The sequence below is a fragment of the Cygnus olor genome, chromosome 2 (genome assembly GCF_009769625.2).
Source record: "Cygnus olor isolate bCygOlo1 chromosome 2, bCygOlo1.pri.v2, whole genome shotgun sequence".
Taxonomy (NCBI): Eukaryota; Metazoa; Chordata; class Aves; order Anseriformes; family Anatidae; genus Cygnus; species Cygnus olor.
Window position 1 is genome coordinate 124,210,162 of NC_049170.1, and position 23,010 is coordinate 124,233,171.

A 23,010-nucleotide genomic window follows, 5' to 3' on the forward strand; every position below is an offset into this window, starting at 1 on the left:
GTTCAGATTCAAAAGGAAAATATGGTTAACGTTACCAACAGCAGCTATAAATCTAAGAGAATTAATATAGAGATATCTTCATCCACCATGAGTGTAAAGAAAGTGTTAAGAAAGGTTTGAGCTAATTCCAGTTGAAATAGTTTCAGTTACTTACTTGGTCACATTAGCCTTTTAATATTCAAAGCTGAAGCAAAAGCACAGGAATTGTTGCTTCTAGAAACAGCCTAGCTCGCTGTGCTGTGCTTTGCGCACCGTTGAGCTAAGCCAGATAAACAAAAACAACACAACTGCTGCTTATCCTGCTTGATTTCTACTTTTTTTTGACTTTGCCCTACCCCTTTCCCGGTTGATTGGTTGGGTGCCAGGTGGGTCTAATGGTATACAAGCCACAGGTGTCCCATTAGAGAGTTCTTTCTGCCTGAGCTGCTCTTTGGTAGTAAGTGTTTTGTTTTCCCTTCAGCCAGTTGCAGGGTTCTTTAGGTGGGTCAGAGTGTATGGGCTGATGCGTTCCCAAGTTGAGAGAGGTAAGCATGTCTTTTTGAGGTAACAACTAGTAGGACCATTCAGAGTAAAGCAAGCTATATAGTGGTAGGTGCCTTTACTGCATGTAGCTCTTCTTCAGGTGAGTAATTTTTAGAGCATGTTTATGGATAGGAAGATGATGTTATTTTGTGTGTTTGCTTTATGATTCTAGGTTTCTCATGATTTTTGCAGAATTATGGGGCTTACTATGAATGTGACCTTATGCCTTCACCTGTATGTCAAATATTACCAGAGTTAAAACCTTGGTGTTAAAGTGATGGAGCAGGGTTTAGGGGAGGTGTATCATCCAAGTTCCCTGTGCCAGTATCTGAAAACAGGGGAAGTGGGCATGTAAGGTGTAGTCTTTTTCAGGGTTAGGGACAGTTTCTTATATTTCTGGAGCTTTTTCTGCTGTTTTGCTGGCTGTAGAGTCTTTAGACTTTGTAGTCTTCTAGATTTTAAGTGCTTAGAATTCCCTTAATGGAGGGATATTTAGGAAAAAAAATAAATAAAAAAAACTCCCAGCCAACATGGGTTCATGAGGGGTAGGTCCTGCCTAACAAATTTGATTTCCTTTTATGATAAGATCACCCATGTAGTCGATCAAGGGAAACCAGCTGATGTGATCTTTTTGGACTTCAGCAAAACTTTTGACACGGTTTCCCATAGGATCCTACTGGACAAAATGTCCAGCATACAACTAAACAAAAACATCATACGATGGGTGAGCAATTGGCTGACGGGTGGGGCTCAAAGGGTTGTGGTAAATGGGGCTACATCAGGCTGGTAGATGGTCACTAGTGGGGTCCCTCAAGGCTCCATTTTAGGGCCAGTCCCCTTCAATGTTTTTATGAATGATTTGGATGTAGGACTAGAAGGTGTTATGAGCAAATTTGCCAACGACACCAAACTTGGAGGCGTTGTGGACTTGGATGAGGGGGGAAAGGCCTTGCAGAGAGATCTGAACAGATTGGAGAGCTGGGCGATCACCAACCATGAAGTTTAACAAAAGCAAGTGCCAGGTCCTGCACCTGGGACGGGGCAACCCTGGCTATACGTACAGACTGGGCGACGAGACAGTGGAGAGCAGCCCCGCAGAGAGGGATCTGGGGGTTGTGGTTGACAGCAAGTTGAATATGAGCCAGCAGTGTGCCCTGGCAGCCAGGAGGGCCAACTGTATCCTGGGGTGCATCAAGCACGGCATTGCTAGTCGGTCGAGGGAAGTGATTGTCCCGCTCTACTCTGTGCTGGTGCGGCCTCACCTCGAGTACTGTGTGCAGTTCTGGGCACCACAGTACAAAAAGGACATTAAACTGTTGGAGAGTGTCCAGAGGAGGGCGATGAAGATGGTGAAGGGCCTAGAGGGGAAGACATATGAGGAGCAGCTGAGGTCACTGGGCCTGTTCAGCCTGGAGAAGAGGAGGCTGAGGGGAGACCTCATTGTGGTCTACAGCTTCCTCATGAGGGGGAGTGGAGAGGCAGGTGCTGACGTGTTCTTCATAATCACCAGTGATAGGACCCACGGGAATGGTGTTAAGCTGAGGCAGGGGAAGTTTAGGCTGGACATCAGGAAGAGGTTCTTCACCAAGAGGGTGGTTGAACACTGGAACAGGCTCCCCAGTGAAGTAGTCACTGCACCAAGCCTGTCTGAATTTAAGAAGAGATTGGACTGTGCACTTAGTCACATGGTCTAAAATTTTGGGCAGACCTGTGTGGTGCCAGGAGTTGGACTTGATGATGCTTATGGGTCCCTTCCAACGCGGAATATTCTATGGTTCTATGACATTCTAGAAATTGTCAAACAGTGACATAAAACAGGATATGGAAAGTAATAAAATACAACCTGAATTCACAGAATGGTTGAGGTTGGAAGGGACCTCTAGAGGCCGCCTGGTCCAACTCCCTTTCTCAAACAGGGCCACCCAGAGCTGGTTGCCCAGGACCATGTCCAGGTGGCTTTTGAAGGTCTCCAGTGAGGAACACTCCCCAACCTCTCTGGGCAATTTGTGCCAGTGCTCTGTCACCCTCACAGTAAAGAAGTGCTTCTTGATGTTCGGAGGGAACCTCCTGTATTCCAGTTTGTGCCCATTGCTTCTTGTCCTGGCACTGGGCACAGCCTGGTAAGGAGCCTGGTTCCGACCCCTTTGTACCCTCCCTTCATGTATTTATAGACAGTGATGATCTCCCCACTGAGCCTTCTCTCCTCTAGGCTGAAGGCTCCCAGCTCTCTCAATCTTTTCAGATAGGAGAGGTGCACCAGTCCCTTTGTAATCTTTGTGGCCCTTTGCTGGACTCTTTCTAGGAGCCCCATGTCTGTCTTGGACTGGGGAGCCCAAAACTGGACACAGAACTCCAGGTGTGGCCTCACCAGTGCTGAAGTACAGGGGAAGGATCACTTCCCTTCACCTGCTGACTTTACTAAAGCATGTCATCAAGTTAATTTATTTCACTCCCCAAATTCCTCTGACTAAAATTAGAGATTTTCTTTCCCTGTCTCTGTTAGAAGAAAGAGTCAGAAGCTGTAGGTTCTTCATGGAGGTTAGGAGTAGCCTATCTGACCACTTATATCTCCTATGTGCTTTTTGATGTCAATATTATCAACACCAGATTCAGCAAACTGACAAAACAGTTCAGCTTTTAAAAATTGCCTTTCCTTGTCTTGGAAGCTAAAAATTCACACCATTGTTGAGCAATGGTGCCAGCCCTTTCATGCATGTATGTGTACCTACCAGTCTTTCAGCTCCAGGCTCTTAGCTTCTAAACTTGCTGTGAGCCAGGAAAAGGAGGGAGCTGTGGGTGGAAGGACTGGAGTGACTCAGAGTTCTTCAACCCCCTAGCTCTGTGCAGCTGTAGGCTTCTGAAGCAACTCTGGACCTCCTGCTCAGTCTGGGCCATGTTTCAAATTTTTTATAGGCTGATATGCAGCTTTGCATTTCCAGACATGTTATGATTTGTCTGTTTTGAAATGCATGCAGCGTATAAATGAAATGTAAAATGTAAGTAAGACTTATTTAGCTACAGGTCTTTTGGGACAAGGACTGTCTCAGTTTTTCATTGTCTGCCACAGTGGTGTCATGGTATACTATTACATAGCCAGGTGTTATGATACAAAAAATAATAACAAATGAGAGAAGTGAATAGGTATTAAATGTTATGTTTTATTCTTCTAAATTATATAGCTGATCTGAAGAAAGAGTTATGGCAATTCATTAAGGTTTGGATCTTTTAAACAAGCTTTAGAATGCACGTAGGATATGTACCTATGATCCACAAGGGGAAAAAAAAATAGATTTGCAGATATAGTGTTCAATTCCTTCAAACAAAACAAGAATGCTTATGAGAAAAACAGTACAGGTTACAAAGCAATATTAACACACCAGAGGGAGCTGTATTCACGCAGAATAGCACATGAGAAAAGACTTCAGAACAGTGCTGGTTTCTTTTGATAATAGGATGTATATAGGTACGGAGAATTTGGGTAACCTCAAAGTGATTTTATTTTCTTCCTTTTATATTTTTTTTCTCCCAATTTTGTCTTACCATTATAAAGTCTTTTTGTTCTGTTTTGATTTGCAATAAAGATAAAGTTATTTCAAAGTTTGAGATCAAGTATAAGGATTGTAATCTTGTATTGCGTTCTTTCAGTGTAATAGAATTAGCTGTACCTACTCTGTTCTTAATGTCCTGGAAAATATATGCTATTTTTATTTCTCATAACTATGAAAAACATATTTCAGATTGAAATGTGCCTTGCTTTTTCCTTGTACAAAGCTGAAATTTGAGGAATAAACACTCTTAGCAATTGAGAATGGGGCTTCGTGGTACAGCTAAGAACAAAAGAAATGTTAAAATCTCATGCTTCACATTGAAAAACATACGCTTTTTTTGATCAACTGTCACATTGTTGCTTCTCTTTTCAAAAAGTCTTTTCATATGTTCATAATTAATTGTGCTTGTTTTTCAAAAATCTATTGATAGTTCAAGTCTTGCAGTAGAATCCAAGCGCAAACTCACTGAATCTTGCCAAAGCAGACTTTACTGGGCTATGGGGCTCCATGAATCCATTTTCAGAACTTTAGTCTATACAAAATTGTACTGGGTGTCTGTGGAAAGGTTTTGGTAGTGGGTGGCTGCAGGGAGGCCCCTGTGGGAAGAGAACTCTGCAATGGACCTGCTGCAGGACACAGATGAGCTGACTAGTCAAGCTGGTGGCACCTGTGGGAAAATATATTCAAGAAAGAAGAAAATGCTGCAAGGCAGGGAGGACTGAGGGGGAAAAAAATAGCGTGAAAAACATCCCTGCAACCACCAAGTTCAGAGAAGGAGAGGGTGGAGGAGGTACTACAGATGACAGGGCAGGTATTTTCCTGCAGCCTATGGTGGACACCATAATGGTATTTACAATTGTCTCTATTCCAAATAGAAAGGAATGGCTCTCCAGACTTTTTAATAATATAAGTTTGAGGAAAAGCTATATCAGAATAAAAGAGAACACCCCACATCTTCTGCTTTAATATAAAATATTGCAAGAACTCAGTTCTAAAGGGTCGTCTTCAGTTAATTTTGTTCTGAAAGGGACTACGTAATAAACTGAAGCCATGGCAGCTGATCTCAGAGAAGTGAAATTTAGGGCAAGACTGTTGTATTGTTAAACAAATTTAATATATTTGGCTGGTAAAAAGAAAAAAATAAAAGGACAAACTCAAGTCCATGTCAAGAGTAAAGAGAACAGCTAACTAAATATATGGACATACTATATTTCTGGTCTCAGATATATCAGCCTTTAGGTTCATGAATGTTTTATTCATTCTTTCATAGTCTTCCTGAGAGAGAACCAATTGGATACTGAGCAAACAAACAAAAAGAGTAATCAGACTCCACTGACCTGTTTAACCCTGCATGTGAAGGATGAAAAGCAGCAGCCGTTTTAAGTGGAACAGGGCTTCTGTTGGCACTTCTTTCTCTTTGGATTGTATTGGCATAAAGACATCAAGATAGTGAATTGATAATGTTGTGACTTTACACATGGCAGACTGTTCCGTCACTTTTTGAAGCAGGTATGTTACTTGAATCACCTTGCCTTATTTTTCAGCCCAAATCCAAATGAATTATGGGTGCGGTAGAAAAAGGGCATGTTATTAGGACCCCTGTGTAAGACAGTTAGTCCTGGATGGTATAAGATTTGCATAGAAAAAGTTGAAGTTAGCTGGGCTTCCATCCTCTTAGGATGTGGAATTATTATCAGAATTTTAATATATCTTATTTTCATTCAAGGAAATAAACAAGATGCTCTTGTCTGTGTTCTACTGGAACAAAAATATATAGCCTGAAAACAGGATTCTAATATAATTTTAGCCATCAGAAATCTAGTACTAAAATTGTAACTGCTTTATCTTCCTTAATTCAGGGAGCATATTTTTTTCTAGAAAAGTGTCATCTCCTTGTTCTTTTAGTATTTTATGGGGCTGCTTTAAACAAGTAAGCAATAACTTTGAGTAGCTAGACCTTCAAGGGGATTAATCACTAAAAGACTGAGTAGGCTAGTGAGTTTAAATTTCCGTAGCTGACTGGTTATTAAAATTATTTTATGAGAAAGTATAAATTACGTGACTTTTTTGTTCTTCGGAATAAAATTCATCATAACTTTGACTTTGTTTTATGCTTTGGGGTTGCCATGTAGCTAATCATCGTTATGTAAGGGAATTTTAAAATAATCCTGTATAGCTGTGGCTTCACATGGTTACCTAGCATTACCTTGTGCATTATCAGGCTTAATGTGCCTTGTACAATTCCAGTGTGATCAGGATAGATCCCAGGATTATGTTAAATATGTTTTGGGCATGCCATTATTAAAAATTGTACCTATAAGCTTGAACATAACTTCATTCTTAATTATTAATTTAAAAACAAAAGTTCAGTCCATTATTCGATAGTTTTTGTATGACACTTAAAAGTAGAAAAGATTTTTTTCAGCTGATCATGAGATCCTAAATTGTGTTAGCTTATTAGAAAAAGAAAACATCGAAGTAAATATGAATAAATTTAAGTTGCTCAGTAAATTGCTTACTCGTTACCTGAATTACTCAGTTTATTATATGCCTGTGTGCACTTACCTGGTATGTGATTTCCTTCTTGGTAGTGAACATAGCTAAAGAGCTTAAAAGTGTTACATGGCTTTTTCTAAACCAAAATGTGGCCTAGTAAATAATATATAAATAACAGCAAGATAGTGTTTCTAGCTCAGCAGTGAGAAGGGTGAAAGAGCAGAATGGGTAATCTTACCTCACAAAGCAGGTTCTTAGAAATTCTTCTTATGACTGGGGCTACTACTTATTTTTAGGCTTTTTCTGTAATCACTTGTCAACATTTAGAGAAAGGTGCAACATTCAAATAAATTAAGAGGTATGGTGAGAGTTTTGTTGTAGCAAGTCTGCAAGTCAAAGAGCTGCAGCTTTCTCTTTGTGAATTTTCGGTATCTGTACTGGGTGTTTTAGATTACGGTGCATCTGAGTTTCTTCATGTCATTACCTAGCATTATCAAGGTTTGCTTTAAAACTTTTGGAACTTCAAATTCAGAAGGACAAACTATGAATGGTAAGTAGGTAGTAGAGCCATTCAGTTGTGAATCGCTTGTTTGTTTTCTTTACCTCTGAGATACCTGAAGGAATGAATGATAGATCTAAGGGAACTAAATCTGTTAGCCTGTGCTTAGCCTTTACTTACATTATAAAGTAACATCACAATGGTAAATATATCAGCAGCTCACAAACTCTGTCCAAATTCTTGTACTATAAACCACACTCCAAATACCGATTGATATAAGTATTTCCCATACATAAGATTACCATAAATAATACACCATACTCTATAAAACAGAGGTCATTCTCCCACTTGCCGAGATCCAGATTCATTCTATCTATCCTTAGGCACGAGTTGGGATTGCAGCCATCCTAAGCACCCCGCAGGGGTAATAGGGAGAAAGTGCTTGGTAAATTGTCCTCCAAGCATGTATCTCTGTCTGTTGACTGTACAGGGAACCTTGCTTGACTAAGCTTCAAATTTAATCACTCAAATTAGGCACCTATAATTAGTTAAACTGAATCTGACTTAGAGAAAAATAAACACAAAATTAGGTGGAAATACTACATGCAGACATTAGTGCTGTGGAAAATTTAGCCACTGAATTCAGTGACAAAAACACCAAATCTTTATTATGAGCAGTGATATATATATATAATGTAAGAGCTTCTCTTCTTGTTTTTTTTTTTTTTTTTTTTTTTTTTTTTCCCCACTTTTTAAAACCCCTTTAAAATCTCTTAAGGAACGGAGGGCAATTTAAAGGAGATTTTATTTTAGCTTTACTTTCATGTAAATCATATAAGTAATTTTAACCTCTACTAAGAAATATTATCCATATATACGTGCAGCCAGTACTATTTTAAATTCTGTTCTACATTAGCAGCTTTGGTAATGCACTGCTAACATGGCTGAACAAAGGCAACGTGCTTTGTCAACGTCAGGGGAAGCATTATATGGAATCCTGGCCCTAGAGAAGGGAGCAACACATGATGAGATTAAGAAGTCCTACAGGTATGTAAGATGTGCTTTGCAACGTGTCTAAAACACAGGAAACTTTTTAAAAATCTTATCAAATAGATAGTTACGGATCCATAGTGTTGTGCAAAGACACTGTATGAATTCTCCACAAAGCTTGTGCTGTATACAGCAGCCAGTCTGTGTGGTTCAAGAAGCAACCCTCCATAGAAGTTAGAGCTATGACACTGAAGGTGTTTGCTAACATTGTTATATTCACCACCTTGCAGTGGCAAAACAAATTTATTCTTAAGATTGTTCCATATTTCTTTTTGCTTATTTTACTCTTTCTGATTCTTTTCTTCATACTTCTTTCTGAATTTTCTTGTTTTGTTGTAGTTGTTGTTGTTTGGTTGGTTGTTGGGTTTTTTTTGGTATTTAATTTAGCTTCTGCCTTTGTGAGATTCAGTGCTCTGCCATCCTTCAAAATACTAAAATAGTCAGAAATTGAATAGTTAATATTGATATTATGTCATCATTAAGTTGAACCTGAAATTGCCAACCAGTTAAATCAACGGTGAACAGAGGAGTTTGCATCTACGAGTCATTGTCTCAACTGCAAAACCAGAAATTATCCACACTCAGAAAAATTGCTTCTTAAGTTAAGCCAACATACATACTCCTCAATATTGTATTTTTATGCAAGTACTTACCATGGAGTAGTTTAATCTAATTTAGTGAAGCAACACAATATTCTGACAGTAGATACTTTATACCAGTATAACTATTTACTTTTTGTTCCTGTTGCCACAACTCTTAGCAAAAATTGTTTATGGGCCTGGCATCCTCACGATAGTAAAACCTCTTGAGTAACCTGCATTTTAGGCATTTGTTGTTACAATTTCTTTTTCGTCTGTGAGACTGAAAAGATTCAGAGATGATCCTGATGATTCTGTGTGAATCCATTAATTTAATCTCACAAGTAATTTGCGCACTTAATCTAAAATGTTTTAATTCAGCCAAACAAGAGGTCAGAGTGTTATGATAAAGAATGCAGACCACACTTGCGAAGTGCAGTCTTAGAATATTACATCCAGTTTCTGTGTTAACATCTTTTCCTGATATTAAAAATTATAGCCTATGCACAAAGGGGATGATTTAAGGATAAGAGTAAGAGACAGGACTTCAATCAGTTTGTCTTGTCATAAAATAAATAAATAGATTTGATTACAGTGTGTAATGTCCTTAAAATGAATAATGTTAGGTGTGAGAGGGGTCTTCGGTTTATGAAGAGAGGCATAACCAAAACCAGTGGATGGACTCTGAAATTGATTCAAGCTTAAAATAAGGTATTGGTTTTAACAGTGAGTGTAATCAACTGTTGAAACATACTGGCAAAGGAATTGGCAGATGCTCTTTTTAAAAGAAGGTAGGAAGACTTTAAGTAAGTTTTACTCAAACACAACTTATCAACATGATGACATGTAACAAGACCTAGAAGTAAGACTAGAAGACTTTATTGGTCTTTTTGCTCTTAAATCTGTACTGCTGTTATTAAAAAGAGAGAGAACATTAAATGTCATGAGTGAAATAGATGTTCTTGACAGCAAAACATGCCAGGCATGTATTTACAGGTTTAATAAATATAGTAAAACTTTTATTACAGCATCATTATGGATGTTGTTGGTTGCACTGTATTAGCAGTTTCTTTTCAACACACCTTGCTATCAAATGTAAAAATATATTTGAACTGGAAAAGATGTTAGGAAATAAATCTCTTCATATCATTGTTTAGCTTGATTTTTGTTGGGACTTTGTCCTTTTGAATAAATTGCATCTCTCCCTCTTTCTGATCCCAAAAGGCATATGACCAATGTAGACGGTAGCAGTAATGAACGGTCCAACTATTAACACAACAGGAACAAAACTATTGCATAGTTCTGTGTTGCATAACTACAGCATTAGAGGATAAATTTAATACAGTATCACATTCACTCATGACTTGCACCTTCTGTGTCCCTGTAGTATAGCCTGGCTGCAGAAACCACCTGTATCAAAACTCATGTTTTCTTGTTGCTTTTACATTTAAGTTTCTGGAAAGGAAGCCTTCTTTAGTACCCAAAGGAGAGAGTTGTCATGGAAGAATGTAAAATGAAATTAACTTTATTTAATGCTGAACATGAATACAGATGATTTACACAACGATCTATGGTAAAACTGACAGTGGTGCTTTATCCATCTTTATTAGTAATTATAGTAAAAAAAAGACTGCTTCTAACTAAAGTGGAAATGTCAAAGGGATTCACTTTTAATGGAATAGCTGTAAATATTTGCAAGATAAAATGATGAGTCAGTCTCACAGATTTGCTTTAATTATCATTTAATTTATGCTAATCCACAAATCTGCTGCTGAACGGGTAATCTTCAGTACAAGGTATAAAACCAGCAATACCTGATTCTGAGTTTCATGCCATTATTAATTAAGTCAGTATTAATCATACTACCACAGCCCAGGGCAAAATTTACTTTTTAATAAACATGACAGAGGTACCTCTCTGTGTTTTTATTTGGAGTTTGGCACAATCAAATTTTCAAGGAGATAGAGCTAACAACCTTTTAATCAGCAGAATTTCAAAGGAGATCTGTTTACCTTCAATTTCCTACAAAAATACTCTTTAGAACAATTTTTGTCATAATAACTTAAACTGCATATTGACTTCTGCTTTCCAGACTGACAGTGAAGTAGTATGCAGAGAGCATATTTCCTGTCTTCCTCAGAAGTACGAAAAGACCCATTATTGATAGACAAAATCATAAGTACCTCACAAATTTTGCTCCAATGAATGGAGACAATTTGTGTATGAGACTACACGAGTGAAATACAATTTTGTTAAAATGATAAAAACCTACAGTACATAATCATTAAGGGGGTTCTCTACATATTAATGTCCATAGTCAAAAAATTTCTAAATAAACAAAATAAATGAATCTGTTGTACTGATTATCCTCTCAAAAAATTCATCTCATTGAAACCATCATAGTGCAGGGAATATCAAGTTGAAATGCAATGCATCTAAAAACAGTTAAATATAAAAAAAAATTAATGCCTTCTTAGGCCCACGAATACTAAGGCCTGTACTACTCATAAAAAAATGGATGATAAAATTACATTAAAAAATCAACCAACAGACATGGAAGACAACAAAGACATCTCCTCTCCAGGTTATGACAGATCAACTCACTGAGGACCACAATCCTGGTGGTAGCCTTTTTCTCACCCTATTGCATTTACTCAAGGTCATTCTTGAACACAGAGAACCAAAACGGGCACGCACACATAGATAAACTCAATTACATGCAAAGACAAAATAAGTTCCCTTAAATCGCAGCCCATGCTCCCCTTCGCTGGCATGCTGACTGGATGCCGTCGTGGTCCGCAGCAGCCCAGACGCTGCCCAGGTTCTCCAGAGCCCCACAGTAGGGACGACACGCGGCCCCACTGCCGCAGGCCTGATGTCCAGGCAAGGGGACGGAAAAGCATTGGAGAATGCGGGCATCGATCCCGCTGCCTCTCACATGCTAAGCGAGCGCTCTACCACTTGAGCTAATTCCCCAGCCCACGGCCGGCCCCTGAGCAGCCGTCTGCTCGCAGTCTCCCAGCCCGTCCCCTGGACAAGAGCCAAAAGGGCGCTCCTTCGAGCCGGAGTTGAACCAGCGACCTAAGGATGGCCGTGCATGGGAGCCTACAGTCCTCCGCTCTACCAGCTGAGCTATCGAAGGAATCACAGACACCTGCCCGGCAACACGCCCTTCACACGCCCCTCACACACCTCTCCCGCTTCCAGATCTAAGCCGCACCACTCTGCTACAACTTCTCCTCCATACACACTTCCCTACAGCACCAACACGCCTCCACGCACACCTCAGGCGCTTCCCTCACTAAAGGCACATACACAAAAACGCAGAAACACTTTCCTTGCCCTCTCCTCAGACACACAGACATCCAGAATGCCACCACCTCAAACCACTCGCCTGAACCTTCTGCCCTCCTCTCACTTCACCTCTGATCAACACGCTCACAAAACAACACCCATCCGCCATCTTCTCAGTAACCTCCTCCTCACTTCCGCAACACCCCAAACAACCCCTCACAGCTTCGCCTTTTGCACAAGGGCAACAGACGCCCCATCCTCAGCATGCGCAGAGTGCAACCGCTACCTCCAACAGCTCCCACCTTCGGACGATAACACCGCCTGCGGCACGGCTTTAGCACCTCCACCTCACGACCACTCACACGCAGGGGGACCGTGCAGAGCCCCTGCCCACCCTCGTCCACTGTCTGAAAATCCTCAGGATGAAAGACAATGTCATGCAACCTCGGGACTCCTCTCCTGCTTCAACGGGGCTCCATTGTTCCGCGCTCTTCTGCCAACGGCCAGACAAAAAGGCCGAGCTCTACTGCATCGATAACGAGCCAAGAAGCCGTCCCGAGAGGGGGGCTGCTTTGCTCCCCACAAAGCCCTCTCCTCTCCTGGCTCTCAATAGGCCCCGTTCATCGAGCCGTCCTCGCAGAGCACGTGTTCCCAAGTCACACCGTCCCGGTGGTGGCCTTCTTCTCAGCCTGCAGCACTTGCTCAACGTCTTCCTCGCACACAGAGGCCTACACAAGGACATGCTTCTCTTGATGCCGTCGATCGCGTGCCCATTAATGGCGGGGGAGCATCACTTCCCTGCTGCTACAGCCCGTGCTGCCCTTGGCCTGCATGCTGACTGGATGCCGTCGTGGTCCGCAGTAGCCCAGACGCTGCCCAGGTTCTCCAGAGCCCCACAGTAGGGACGACACGCGGCCCCACTGCCGCAGGCCTGATGTCCAGGCAAGGGGACGGAAAAGCATTGGAGAATGCGGGCATCGATCCCGCTGCCTCTCACATGCTAAGCGAGCGCTCTACCACTTGAGCTAATTCCCCAGCCCACGGCCGGCCCCTGAGCAGCCGTCTGCTCGCAGTCTCCCAGCCCGTCCCCTGGACAAGAGCCAAAAGGGCGCTCCTTCGAGCCGGAGTTGAACCAGCGACCTAAGGATGGCCGTGCATGGGAGCCTACAGTCCTCCGCTCTACCAGCTGAGCTATCGAAGGAATCACAGACACCTGCCCGGCAACACGCCCTTCACACGCCCCTCACACACCTCTCCCGCTTCCAGATCTAAGCCGCACCACTCTGCTACAACTTCTCCTCCATACACACTTCCCTACAGCACCAACACGCCTCCACGCACACCTCAGGCGCTTCCCTCACTAAAGGCACATACACAAAAACGCAGAAACACTTTCCTTGCCCTCTCCTCAGACACACAGACATCCAGAATGCCACCACCTCAAACCACTCGCCTGAACCTTCTGCCCTCCTCTCACTTCACCTCTGATCAACACGCTCACAAAACAACACCCATCCGCCATCTTCTCAGTAACCTCCTCCTCACTTCCGCAACACCCCAAACAACCCCTCACAGCTTCGCCTTTTGCACAAGGGCAACAGACGCCCCGTCCTCAGCATGCGCAGAGTGCAACCGCTACCTCTAACAGCTCCCACCTTCGGACGATAACACTGCCTGCGGCACGGCTTTAGCACCTCCACCTCACGACCACTCACACGCAGGGGGACCGCGCAGAGCCCCTGCCCACCCTCGTCCACTGTCTGAAAATCCTCAGGATGAAAGACAATGTCATGTAACCTCGGGACTCCTCTCCTGCTTCAACGGGGCTCCATTGTTCCGCGCTCTTCTGCCAACGGCCAGACAAAAAGGCCGAGCTCTACTGCATCGATAACGAGCCAAGAAGCCGTCCTGAGAAGGGGGGCTGCTTTGCTCCCCACAAAGCCCTCTCCTCTCCTGGCTCTCGATAGGCCCCGTTCATCGAGCTGTCCTCGCAGAGCACGTGTTCCCAAGTCACACCGTCCCGGTGGTGGCCTTCTTCTCAGCCTGCAGCACTTGCTCAACGTCTTCCTCGCACACAGAGGCCTACACAAGGACATGCTTCTCTTGATGCCGTCGATCGCGTGCCCATTAATGGCGGGGGAGCATCACTTCCCTGCTGCTACAGCCCGTGCTGCCCTTGGCCTGCATGCTGACTGGATGCCGTCGTGGTCCGCAGTAGCCCAGACGCTGCCCAGGTTCTCCAGAGCCCCACAGTAGGGACGACACGCGGCCCCACTGCCGCAGGCCTGATGTCCAGGCAAGGGGACGGAAAAGCATTGGAGAATGCGGGCATCGATCCCGCTGCCTCTCACATGCTAAGCGAGCGCTCTACCACTTGAGCTAATTCCCCAGCCCACGGCCGGCCCCTGAGCAGCCGTCTGCTCGCAGTCTCCCAGCCCGTCCCCTGGACAAGAGCCAAAAGGGCGCTCCTTCGAGCCGGAGTTGAACCAGCGACCTAAGGATGGCCGTGCATGGGAGCCTACAGTCCTCCGCTCTACCAGCTGAGCTGTCGAAGGAATCACAGACACCTGCCCGGCAACACGCCCTTCACACGCCCCTCACACACCTCTCCCGCTTCCAGATCTAAGCCGCACCACTCTGCTACAACTTCTCCTCCATACACACTTCCCTACAGCACCAACACGCCTCCACGCACACCTCAGGCGCTTCCCTCACTAAAGGCACATACACAAAAACGCAGAAACACTTTCCTTGCCCTCTCCTCAGACACACAGACATCCAGAATGCCACCACCTCAAACCACTCGCCTGAACCTTCTGCCCTCCTCTCACTTCACCTCTGATCAACACGCTCACAAACAACACCCATCCGCCATCTTCTCAGTAACCTCCTCCTCACTTCCGCAACACCCCAAACAACCCCTCACAGCTTCGCCTTTTGCACAAGGGCAACAGACGCCCCGTCCTCAGCATGCGCAGAGTGCAACCGCTACCTCTAACAGCTCCCACCTTCGGACGATAACACCGCCTGCGGCACGGCTTTAGCACCTCCACCTCACGACCACTCACACGCAGGGGGACCGCGCAGAGCCCCTGCCCACCCTCGTCCACTGTCTGAAAATCCTCAGGATGAAAGACAATGTCATGTAACCTCGGGACTCCTCTCCTGCTTCAACGGGGCTCCATTGTTCCGCGCTCTTCTGCCAACGGCCAGACAAAAAGGCCGAGCTCTACTGCATCGATAACGAGCCAAGAAGCCGTCCTGAGAAGGGGGGCTGCTTTGCTCCCCACAAAGCCCTCTCCTCTCCTGGCTCTCGATAGGCCCCGTTCATCGAGCCGTCCTCGCAGAGCACGTGTTCCCAAGTCACACCGTCCCGGTGGTGGCCTTCTTCTCAGCCTGCAGCACTTGCTCAACGTCTTCCTCGCACACAGAGGCCTACACAAGGACATGCTTCTCTTGATGCCGTCGATCGCGTGCCCATTAATGGCGGGGGAGCATCACTTCCCTGCTGCTACAGCCCGTGCTGCCCTTGGCCTGCATGCTGACTGGATGCCGTCGTGGTCCGCAGCAGCCCAGACGCTGCCCAGGTTCTCCAGAGCCCCACAGTAGGGACGACACGCGGCCCCACTGCCGCAGGCCTGATGTCCAGGCAAGGGGACGGAAAAGCATTGGAGAATGCGGGCATCGATCCCGCTGCCTCTCACATGCTAAGCGAGCGCTCTACCACTTGAGCTAATTCCCCAGCCCACGGCCGGCCCCTGAGCAGCCGTCTGCTCGCAGTCTCCCAGCCCGTCCCCTGGACAAGAGCCAAAAGGGCGCTCCTTCGAGCCGGAGTTGAACCAGCGACCTAAGGATGGCCGTGCATGGGAGCCTACAGTCCTCCGCTCTACCAGCTGAGCTATCGAAGGAATCACAGACACCTGCCCGGCAACACGCCCTTCACACGCCCCTCACACACCTCTCCCGCTTCCAGATCTAAGCCGCACCACTCTGCTACAACTTCTCCTCCCTACACACTTCCCTACAGCACCAACACGCCTCCACGCACACCTCAGGCGCTTCCCTCACTAAAGGCACATACACAAAAACGCAGAAACACTTTCCTTGCCCTCTCCTCAGACACACAGACATCCAGAATGCCACCACCTCAAACCACTCGCCTGAACCTTCTGCCCTCCTCTCACTTCACCTCTGATCAACACGCTCACAAAACAACACCCATCCGCCATCTTCTCAGTAACCTCCTCCTCACTTCCGCAACACCCCAAACAACCCCTCACAGCTTCGCCTTTTGCACAAGGGCAACAGACGCCCCGTCCTCAGCACGCGCAGAGTGCAACCGCTACCTCCAACAGCTCCCACCTTCGGACGATAACACCGCCTGCGGCACGGCTTTAGCACCTCCACCTCACGACCACTCACACGCAGGGGGACCGCGCAGAGCCCCTGCCCACCCTCGTCCACCGTCTGAAAATCCTCAGGATGAAAGACAATGTCCATGTAACCTCGGGACTCCTCTCCTGCTTCAACGGGGCTCCATTGTTCCGCGCTCTTCTGCCAACGGCCAGACAAAAAGGCCGAGCTCTACTGCATCGATAACGAGCCAAGAAGCCGTCCCGAGAAGGGGGGCTGCTTTGCTCCCCACAAAGCCCTCTCCTCTCCTGGCTCTCGATAGGCCCCGTTCATCGAGCCGTCCTCGCAGAGCACGTGTTCCCAAGTCACACCGTCCCGGTGGTGGCCTTCTTCTCAGCCTGCAGCACTTGCTCAACGTCTTCCTCGCACACAGAGGCCTACACAAGGACATGCTTCTCTTGATGCCGTCGATCGCGTGCCCATTAATGGCGGGGGAGCATCACTTCCCTGCTGCTACAGCCCGTGCTGCCCTTGGCCTGCATGCTGACTGGATGCCGTCGGTCCGCAGCAGCCCAGACGCTGCCCAGGTTCTCCAGAGCCCCACAGTAGGACGACACGCGGCCCCACTGCCGCAGGCCTGATGTCCAGGCAAGGACGGAAAAGCATTGGAGAATGCGGGCATCGATCCCGCTGCCTCTCACATGCTAAGCGAGCGCTCTACCACTTGAGCTAATTCCCCAGCCCACGGCCGGCCCTGAGCAGCCGTCTGCTCGCAGTCTCCCAGCCCTCCCTGGACAAGAGCCAAAAGGGCGCTCCTTCGAGCCGGAGTTGAACCAGCGACCTAAGGATGTCAACATATGTAACCTACAGTCCTCCGCTCTTCCAACTGAGCTATCGAAGGAATCACAGACACCTGCCCCGGCAACACGCCCTTCACACGCCCCTCACACACCTCTCCCGCTTCCAGATCTAAGCCGCACCCTCTGCTACAACTTCTCCTCCATACACACTTCCCTACAGCACCAACACGCTCCACGCACACCTCAGGCGCTTCCCTCACTAAAGGCACATACACAAAAACGCAGAAACACTTTCCTTGCCCTCTCAGACACACAGACATCCAGAATGCCACCACCTCAAACCACTCGCCTGAACCTTCTGCCCTCCTCTCACTTCACCTCTGATCAACACGCTCACAAAACAACCCCATCCGCCATCTTCTCAGTAACCTCCTCCTCACTTCCGCAACACCCCAAACAACCCCTCACAGCTTCGCCTTTTGCACAAGGGCAACAGACGCCCCGTCCTCAGCACGCGCAGAGTGCAACCGCTACCTCCAACAGCTCCCACCTTCGGACGATAACACCGCCTGCGGCACGGCTTTAGCACCTCCACCTCACGACCACTCACACGCAGGGGGACCGCGCAGAGCCCCTGCCCACCCTCGTCCACTGTCTGAAAATCCTCAGGATGAAAGACAATGTCATGTAACCTCGGGACCTCCTCTCCTGCTTCACACGGGGCTCCATTGTTCCGCCTCTTCTGCCAACGGCCAGACAAAAAGGCCGAGCTCTACTGCATCGATAACGAGCCAAGAAGCCGTCCGAGAAGGGGGGCTGCTTTGCTCCCCACAAAGCCTCTCCTCTCCTGGCTCTCGATAGGCCCCGTTCATCGAGCCGTCCTCGCAGAGCACGTGTTCCCAAGTCACACCGTCCCGGTGGTGGCCTTCTTCTCAGCCTGCAGCACTTGCTCAACGTCTTCCTCGCACACAGAGGCCTACACAAGGACATGCTTCTCTTGATGCCGTCGATCGCGTGCCCATTAATGGCGGGGGAGCATCACTTCCCTGCTGCTACAGCCCGTGCTGCCTTGGCCTGCATGCTGACTGGATGCCGTCGTGGTCCGCAGCAGCCCAGACGCTGCCCAGGTTCTCCAGAGCCCCACAGTAGGGACGACACGCGGCCCCACTGCCGCAGCCTGATGTCCAGGCAAGGGGACGGAAAAGCATTGGAGAATGCGGGCATCGATCCCGCTGCCTCTCACATGCTAAGCGAGCGCTCTACCACTTGAGCTAATTCCCCAGCCCACGGCCGGCCCCTGAGCAGCCGTCTGCTCGCAGTCTCCCAGCCCGTCCCCTGGACAAGAGCCAAAAGGGCGCTCCTTCGAGCCGAGTTGAACCAGCGACCTAAGGATGGCCGTGCATGGAGCCTACAGTCCTCCGCTCTACCAGCTGAGCTATCGAAGGAATCACAGACACCTGCCCGGCAACACGCCCTTCACACGCCCCTCACACACCTCTCCCGCTTCCAGATCTAAGCCGCACCACTCTGCTACAACTTCTCCTCCATACACACTTCCCTACAGCACCAACACGCCTCCACGCACACCTCAGGCGCTTCCCCACTAAAGGCACATACACAAAACGCAGAAACACTTTCCTTGCCCTCTCCTCAGACACACAGACATCCAGAATGCCACCACCTCAACCACTCGCCTGAACCTTCTGCCCTCCTCTCACTTCACCTCTGATCACACGCTCACAAAACAACACCCATCCGCCATCTTCTCAGTAACCTCCTCCTCACTTCCGCAACACCCCAAACAACCCCTCACAGCTTCGCCTTTTGCACAAGGGCAACAGACGCCCCGTCCTCAGCACGCGCAGAGTGCAACCGCTACCTCCAACAGCTCCCACCTTCGGACGATAACACCGCCTGCGGCACGGCTTTAGCACCTCCACCTCACGACCACTCACACGCAGGGGGACCGCGCAGAGCCCCTGCCCACCCTCGTCCACCGTCTGAAAATCCTCAGGATGAAAGACAATGTCATGTAAACCTCGGGACTCCTCTCCTGCTTCAACGGGGCTCCATTGTTCCGCGCTCTTCTGCCAACGGCCAGACAAAAAGGCCGAGCTCTACTGCATCGATAACGAGCCAAGAAGCCGTCCCGAGAAGGGGGGTGCTTTGCTCCCCACAAAGCCCTCTCCTCTCCTGGCTCTCGATAGGCCCCGTTCATCGAGCCGTCCTCGCAGAGCACGTGTTCCCAAGTCACACCGTCCCGGTGGTGGCCTTCTTCTCAGCCTGCAGCACTGCTCAACGTCTTCCTCGCACACAGAGGCCTACACAAGGACATGCTTCTCTTGATGCCGTCGATCGCGTGCCCATTAATGGCGGGGAGCATCACTTCCCTGCTGCTACAGCCCGTGCTGCCCTTGGCCTGCATGCTGACTGGATGCCGTCGTGGTCCGCAGCAGCCCAGACGCTGCCCAGGTTCTCCAGAGCCCCACAGTAGGGACGACACGCGGCCCCACTGCCGCAGGCCTGATGTCCAGGCAAGGGGACGGAAAAGCATTGGAGAATGCGGGCATCGATCCCGCTGCCTCTCACATGCTAAGCGAGCGCTCTACCACTTGAGCTAATTCCCCAGCCCACGGCCGGCCCCTGAGCAGCCGTCTGCTCGCAGTCTCCCAGCCCGTCCCTGACAAGAGCCAAAAGGCGCTCCTTCGAGCCGGAGTTGAACCAGCGACCTAAGGATGGCCGTGCATGGGAGCCTACAGTCCTCCGCTCTACCAGCTGAGCTATCGAAGGAATCACAGACCCTGCCGGCAACACGCCCTTCACACGCCCCTCACACACCTCTCCCGCTTCCAGATCTAAGCCGCACCACTCTGCTACAACTTCTCCTCCATACACACTTCCCTACAGCACCAACACGCCTCCACGCACACCTCAGGCGCTTCCCTCACTAAAGGCACATACACAAAAACGCAGAAACACTTTCCTTGCCCTCTCCTCAGACACACAGACTCCAGAATGCCACCACCTCAAACCACTCGCCTGAACCTTCTGCCCTCCTCTCACTTCACCTCTGATCAACACGCTCACAAAACAACACCCATCCGCCATCTTCTCAGTAACCTCCTCCTCACTTCCGCAACACCCCAAACAACCCCTCACAGCTTCGCCTTTTGCACAAGGGCAACAGACGCCCCGTCCTCAGCACGCGCAGAGTGCAACCGCTACCTCCAACAGCTCCCACCTTCGACGATAACACGCCTGCGGCACGGCTTTAGCACCTCCACCTCACGACCACTCACACGCAGGGGGACCGCGCAGAGCCCCTGCCCACCCTCGTCCACCGTCTGAAAATCCTCAGGATGAAAGACAATGTCATGTAACCTCGGGACTCCTCTCCTGCTTCAACGGGCTCCATTGTTCCGCGCTCTTCTGCCAACGGCCAGACAAAAAGGCCGAGCTCTACTGCATCGATAACGAGCCAAGAAGCCGTCCCGAGAAGGGGGGCTGCTTTGCTCCCCACAAAGCCCTCTCCTCTCCTGGCTCTCGATAGGCCCCGTTCATCGAGCGCCGTCCTCGCAGAGCACGTGTTCCCAAGTCACACCGTCCCGGTGGTGGCCTTCTTCTCAGCCTGCAGCACTTGCTCAACGTCTTCCTCGCACACAGAGGCCTACACAAGGACATGCTTCTCTTGATGCCGTCGATCGCGTGCCCATTAATGGCGGGGGAGCATCACTTCCCTGCTGCTACAGCCCGTGCTGCCCTTGGCCTGCATGCTGACTGGATGCCGTCGTGGTCCGCAGCAGCCCAGACGCTGCCCAGGTTCTCCAGAGCCCCACAGTAGGGACGACACGCGGCCCCACTGCCGCAGGCCTGATGTCCAGGCAAGGGACGGAAAAGCATTGGAGAATGCGGGCATCGATCCCGCTGCCTCTCAATGCGAGCGCTCTACCACTTGAGCTAATTCCCCAGCCCACGCCGGCCCCTGAGCAGCCGTCTGCTCGCAGTCTCCCAGCCCGTCCCTGGACAAGAGCCAAAAGGGCGCTCCTTCGAGCCGGAGTTGAACCAGCGACCTAAGGATGGCCGTGCATGGGAGCCTACAGTCCTCCGCTCTACCAGCTGAGCTATCGAAGGAATCACAGACACCTGCCCGGCAACACGCCCTTCACACGCCCCTCACACACCTCTCCCCTCTCCAGATCTAAGCCGCACCACTCTGCTACAACTTCTCCTCCATACACACTTCCCTACAGCACCAACACGCCTCCACGCACACCTCAGGCGCTTCCCTCACTAAAGGCACATACACAAAAACGCAGAAACACTTTCCTTGCCCTCTCCTCAGACACACAGACATCCAGAATGCCACCACCTCAAACCACTCGCCTGAACCTTCTGCCCTCCTCTCACTTCACCTCTGATCAACACGCTCACAAAACAACACCCATCCGCCATCTTCTCAGTAACCTCCTCCTCACTTCCGCAACACCCCAAACAACCCCTCACAGCTTCGCCTTTTGCACAAGGGCAACAGACGCCCCGTCCTCAGCACGCGCAGAGTGCAACCGCTACCTCCAACAGCTCCCACCTTCGGACGATAACACCGCCTGCGGCACGGCTTTAGCACCTCCACCTCACGACCACTCACACGCAGGGGGACCGCGCAGAGCCCCTGCCCACCCTCGTCCACCGTCTGAAAATCCTCAGGATGAAAGACAATGTCATGCAACCTCGGGACTCCTCTCCTGCTTCAACGGGGCTCCATTGTTCCGCGCTTCTGCCAACGGCCAGACAAAAAGGCCGAGCTCTACTGCATCGATAACGAGCCAAGAAGCCGTCCCGAGAAGGGGGGCTGCTTTGCTCCCCACAAAGCCCTCTCCTCTCCTGGCTCTCGATAGGCCCCGTTCATCGAGCCGTCCTCGCAGAGCACGTGTTCCCAAGTCACACCGTCCCGGTGGTGGCCTTCTTCTCAGCCTGCAGCACTTGCTCAACGTCTTCCTCGCACACAGAGCCTACACAAGGACATGCTTCTCTTGATGCCGTCGATCGCGTGCCCATTAATGGCGGGGGAGCATCACTTCCCGCTGCTACAGCCCGTGCTGCCCTTGGCCTGCATGCTGACTGGATGCCGTCGTGGTCCGCAGCAGCCCAGACGCTGCCCAGGTTCTCCAGAGCCCCACAGTAGGGACGACACGCGGCCCCACTGCCGCAGGCCTGATGTCCAGGCAAGGGGACGGAAAAGCATTGGAGAATGCGGGCATCGATCCCGCTGCCTCTCACATGCTAAGCGAGCGCTCTACCACTTGAGCTAATTCCCCAGCCCACGGCCGGCCCCTGAGCAGCCGTCTGCTCGCAGTCTCCCAGCCCGTCCCCTGACAAGAGCCAAAAGGGCGCTCCTTCGAGCCGGAGTTGAACCAGCGACCTAAGGATGGCCGTGCATGGGAGCCTACAGTCCTCCGCTCTACCAGCTGAGCTATCGAAGGAATCACAGACACCTGCCCGGCAACACGCCCTTCACACGCCCCTCACACACCTCTCCCCGCTTCCAGATCTAAGCCGCACCACTCTGCTACAACTTCTCCTCCATACACACTTCCCTACAGCACCAACACGCCTCCACGCACACCTCAGGCGCTTCCCTCACTAAAGGCACATACACAAAAACGCAGAACACTTTCCTTGCCCTCTCCTCAGACACACAGACATCCAGAATGCCACCACCTCAAACCACTCGCCTGAACCTTCTGCCCTCCTCTCACTTCACCTCTGATCAACACGCTCACAAAACAACACCCATCCGCCATCTTCTCAGTAACCTCCTCCTCACTTCCGCAACACCCCAAACAACCCCTCACAGCTTCGCCTTTTGCACA

General features: G+C 49.0%; 1 protein-coding gene and 15 non-coding genes across 16 annotated transcripts in view; 1 reads left to right on the forward strand and 15 right to left on the reverse strand.

Moving 5' to 3' along the window:
* Positions 1-8,005: 8,005 nt before the first annotated feature.
* The window catches only part of DNAJC5B (DnaJ heat shock protein family (Hsp40) member C5 beta), a 51,588-nt gene continuing 36,583 nt past the window's right edge, over positions 8,006-23,010 (forward strand). The window contains exon 1 of the mRNA XM_040545785.1: positions 8,006-8,112. Within this exon, the coding sequence (XP_040401719.1) occupies positions 8,006-8,112 (107 nt within the window). The remainder of the gene's footprint in view (positions 8,113-23,010) is intronic.
* On the reverse strand, positions 11,597-11,669 carry TRNAA-AGC. The gene has a single exon. It is a non-coding gene; the product is annotated as a tRNA-Ala (tRNA).
* Positions 11,747-11,835, reverse strand: TRNAY-GUA. The gene is given in 2 exon segments: positions 11,747-11,782; positions 11,799-11,835. It is a non-coding gene; the product is annotated as a tRNA-Tyr (tRNA).
* Positions 12,950-13,022, reverse strand: TRNAA-AGC. The gene has a single exon. It is a non-coding gene; the product is annotated as a tRNA-Ala (tRNA).
* Positions 13,100-13,188, reverse strand: TRNAY-GUA. Its single transcript is given in 2 exon segments — positions 13,100-13,135; positions 13,152-13,188. It is a non-coding gene; the product is annotated as a tRNA-Tyr (tRNA).
* On the reverse strand, positions 14,304-14,376 carry TRNAA-AGC. Its single transcript has one exon. It is a non-coding gene; the product is annotated as a tRNA-Ala (tRNA).
* On the reverse strand, positions 15,657-15,729 carry TRNAA-AGC. The gene has a single exon. It is a non-coding gene; the product is annotated as a tRNA-Ala (tRNA).
* On the reverse strand, positions 15,807-15,895 carry TRNAY-GUA. The gene is given in 2 exon segments: positions 15,807-15,842; positions 15,859-15,895. It is a non-coding gene; the product is annotated as a tRNA-Tyr (tRNA).
* TRNAA-AGC lies at positions 17,007-17,079 on the reverse strand. Its single transcript has one exon. It is a non-coding gene; the product is annotated as a tRNA-Ala (tRNA).
* Positions 17,154-17,241, reverse strand: TRNAY-GUA. The gene is given in 2 exon segments: positions 17,154-17,189; positions 17,205-17,241. It is a non-coding gene; the product is annotated as a tRNA-Tyr (tRNA).
* On the reverse strand, positions 18,349-18,421 carry TRNAA-AGC. Its single transcript has one exon. It is a non-coding gene; the product is annotated as a tRNA-Ala (tRNA).
* On the reverse strand, positions 19,695-19,767 carry TRNAA-AGC. Its single transcript has one exon. It is a non-coding gene; the product is annotated as a tRNA-Ala (tRNA).
* TRNAY-GUA lies at positions 19,842-19,930 on the reverse strand. Its single transcript is given in 2 exon segments — positions 19,842-19,877; positions 19,894-19,930. It is a non-coding gene; the product is annotated as a tRNA-Tyr (tRNA).
* Positions 21,183-21,271, reverse strand: TRNAY-GUA. Its single transcript is given in 2 exon segments — positions 21,183-21,218; positions 21,235-21,271. It is a non-coding gene; the product is annotated as a tRNA-Tyr (tRNA).
* TRNAA-AGC lies at positions 22,383-22,455 on the reverse strand. Its single transcript has one exon. It is a non-coding gene; the product is annotated as a tRNA-Ala (tRNA).
* Positions 22,532-22,620, reverse strand: TRNAY-GUA. The gene is given in 2 exon segments: positions 22,532-22,567; positions 22,584-22,620. It is a non-coding gene; the product is annotated as a tRNA-Tyr (tRNA).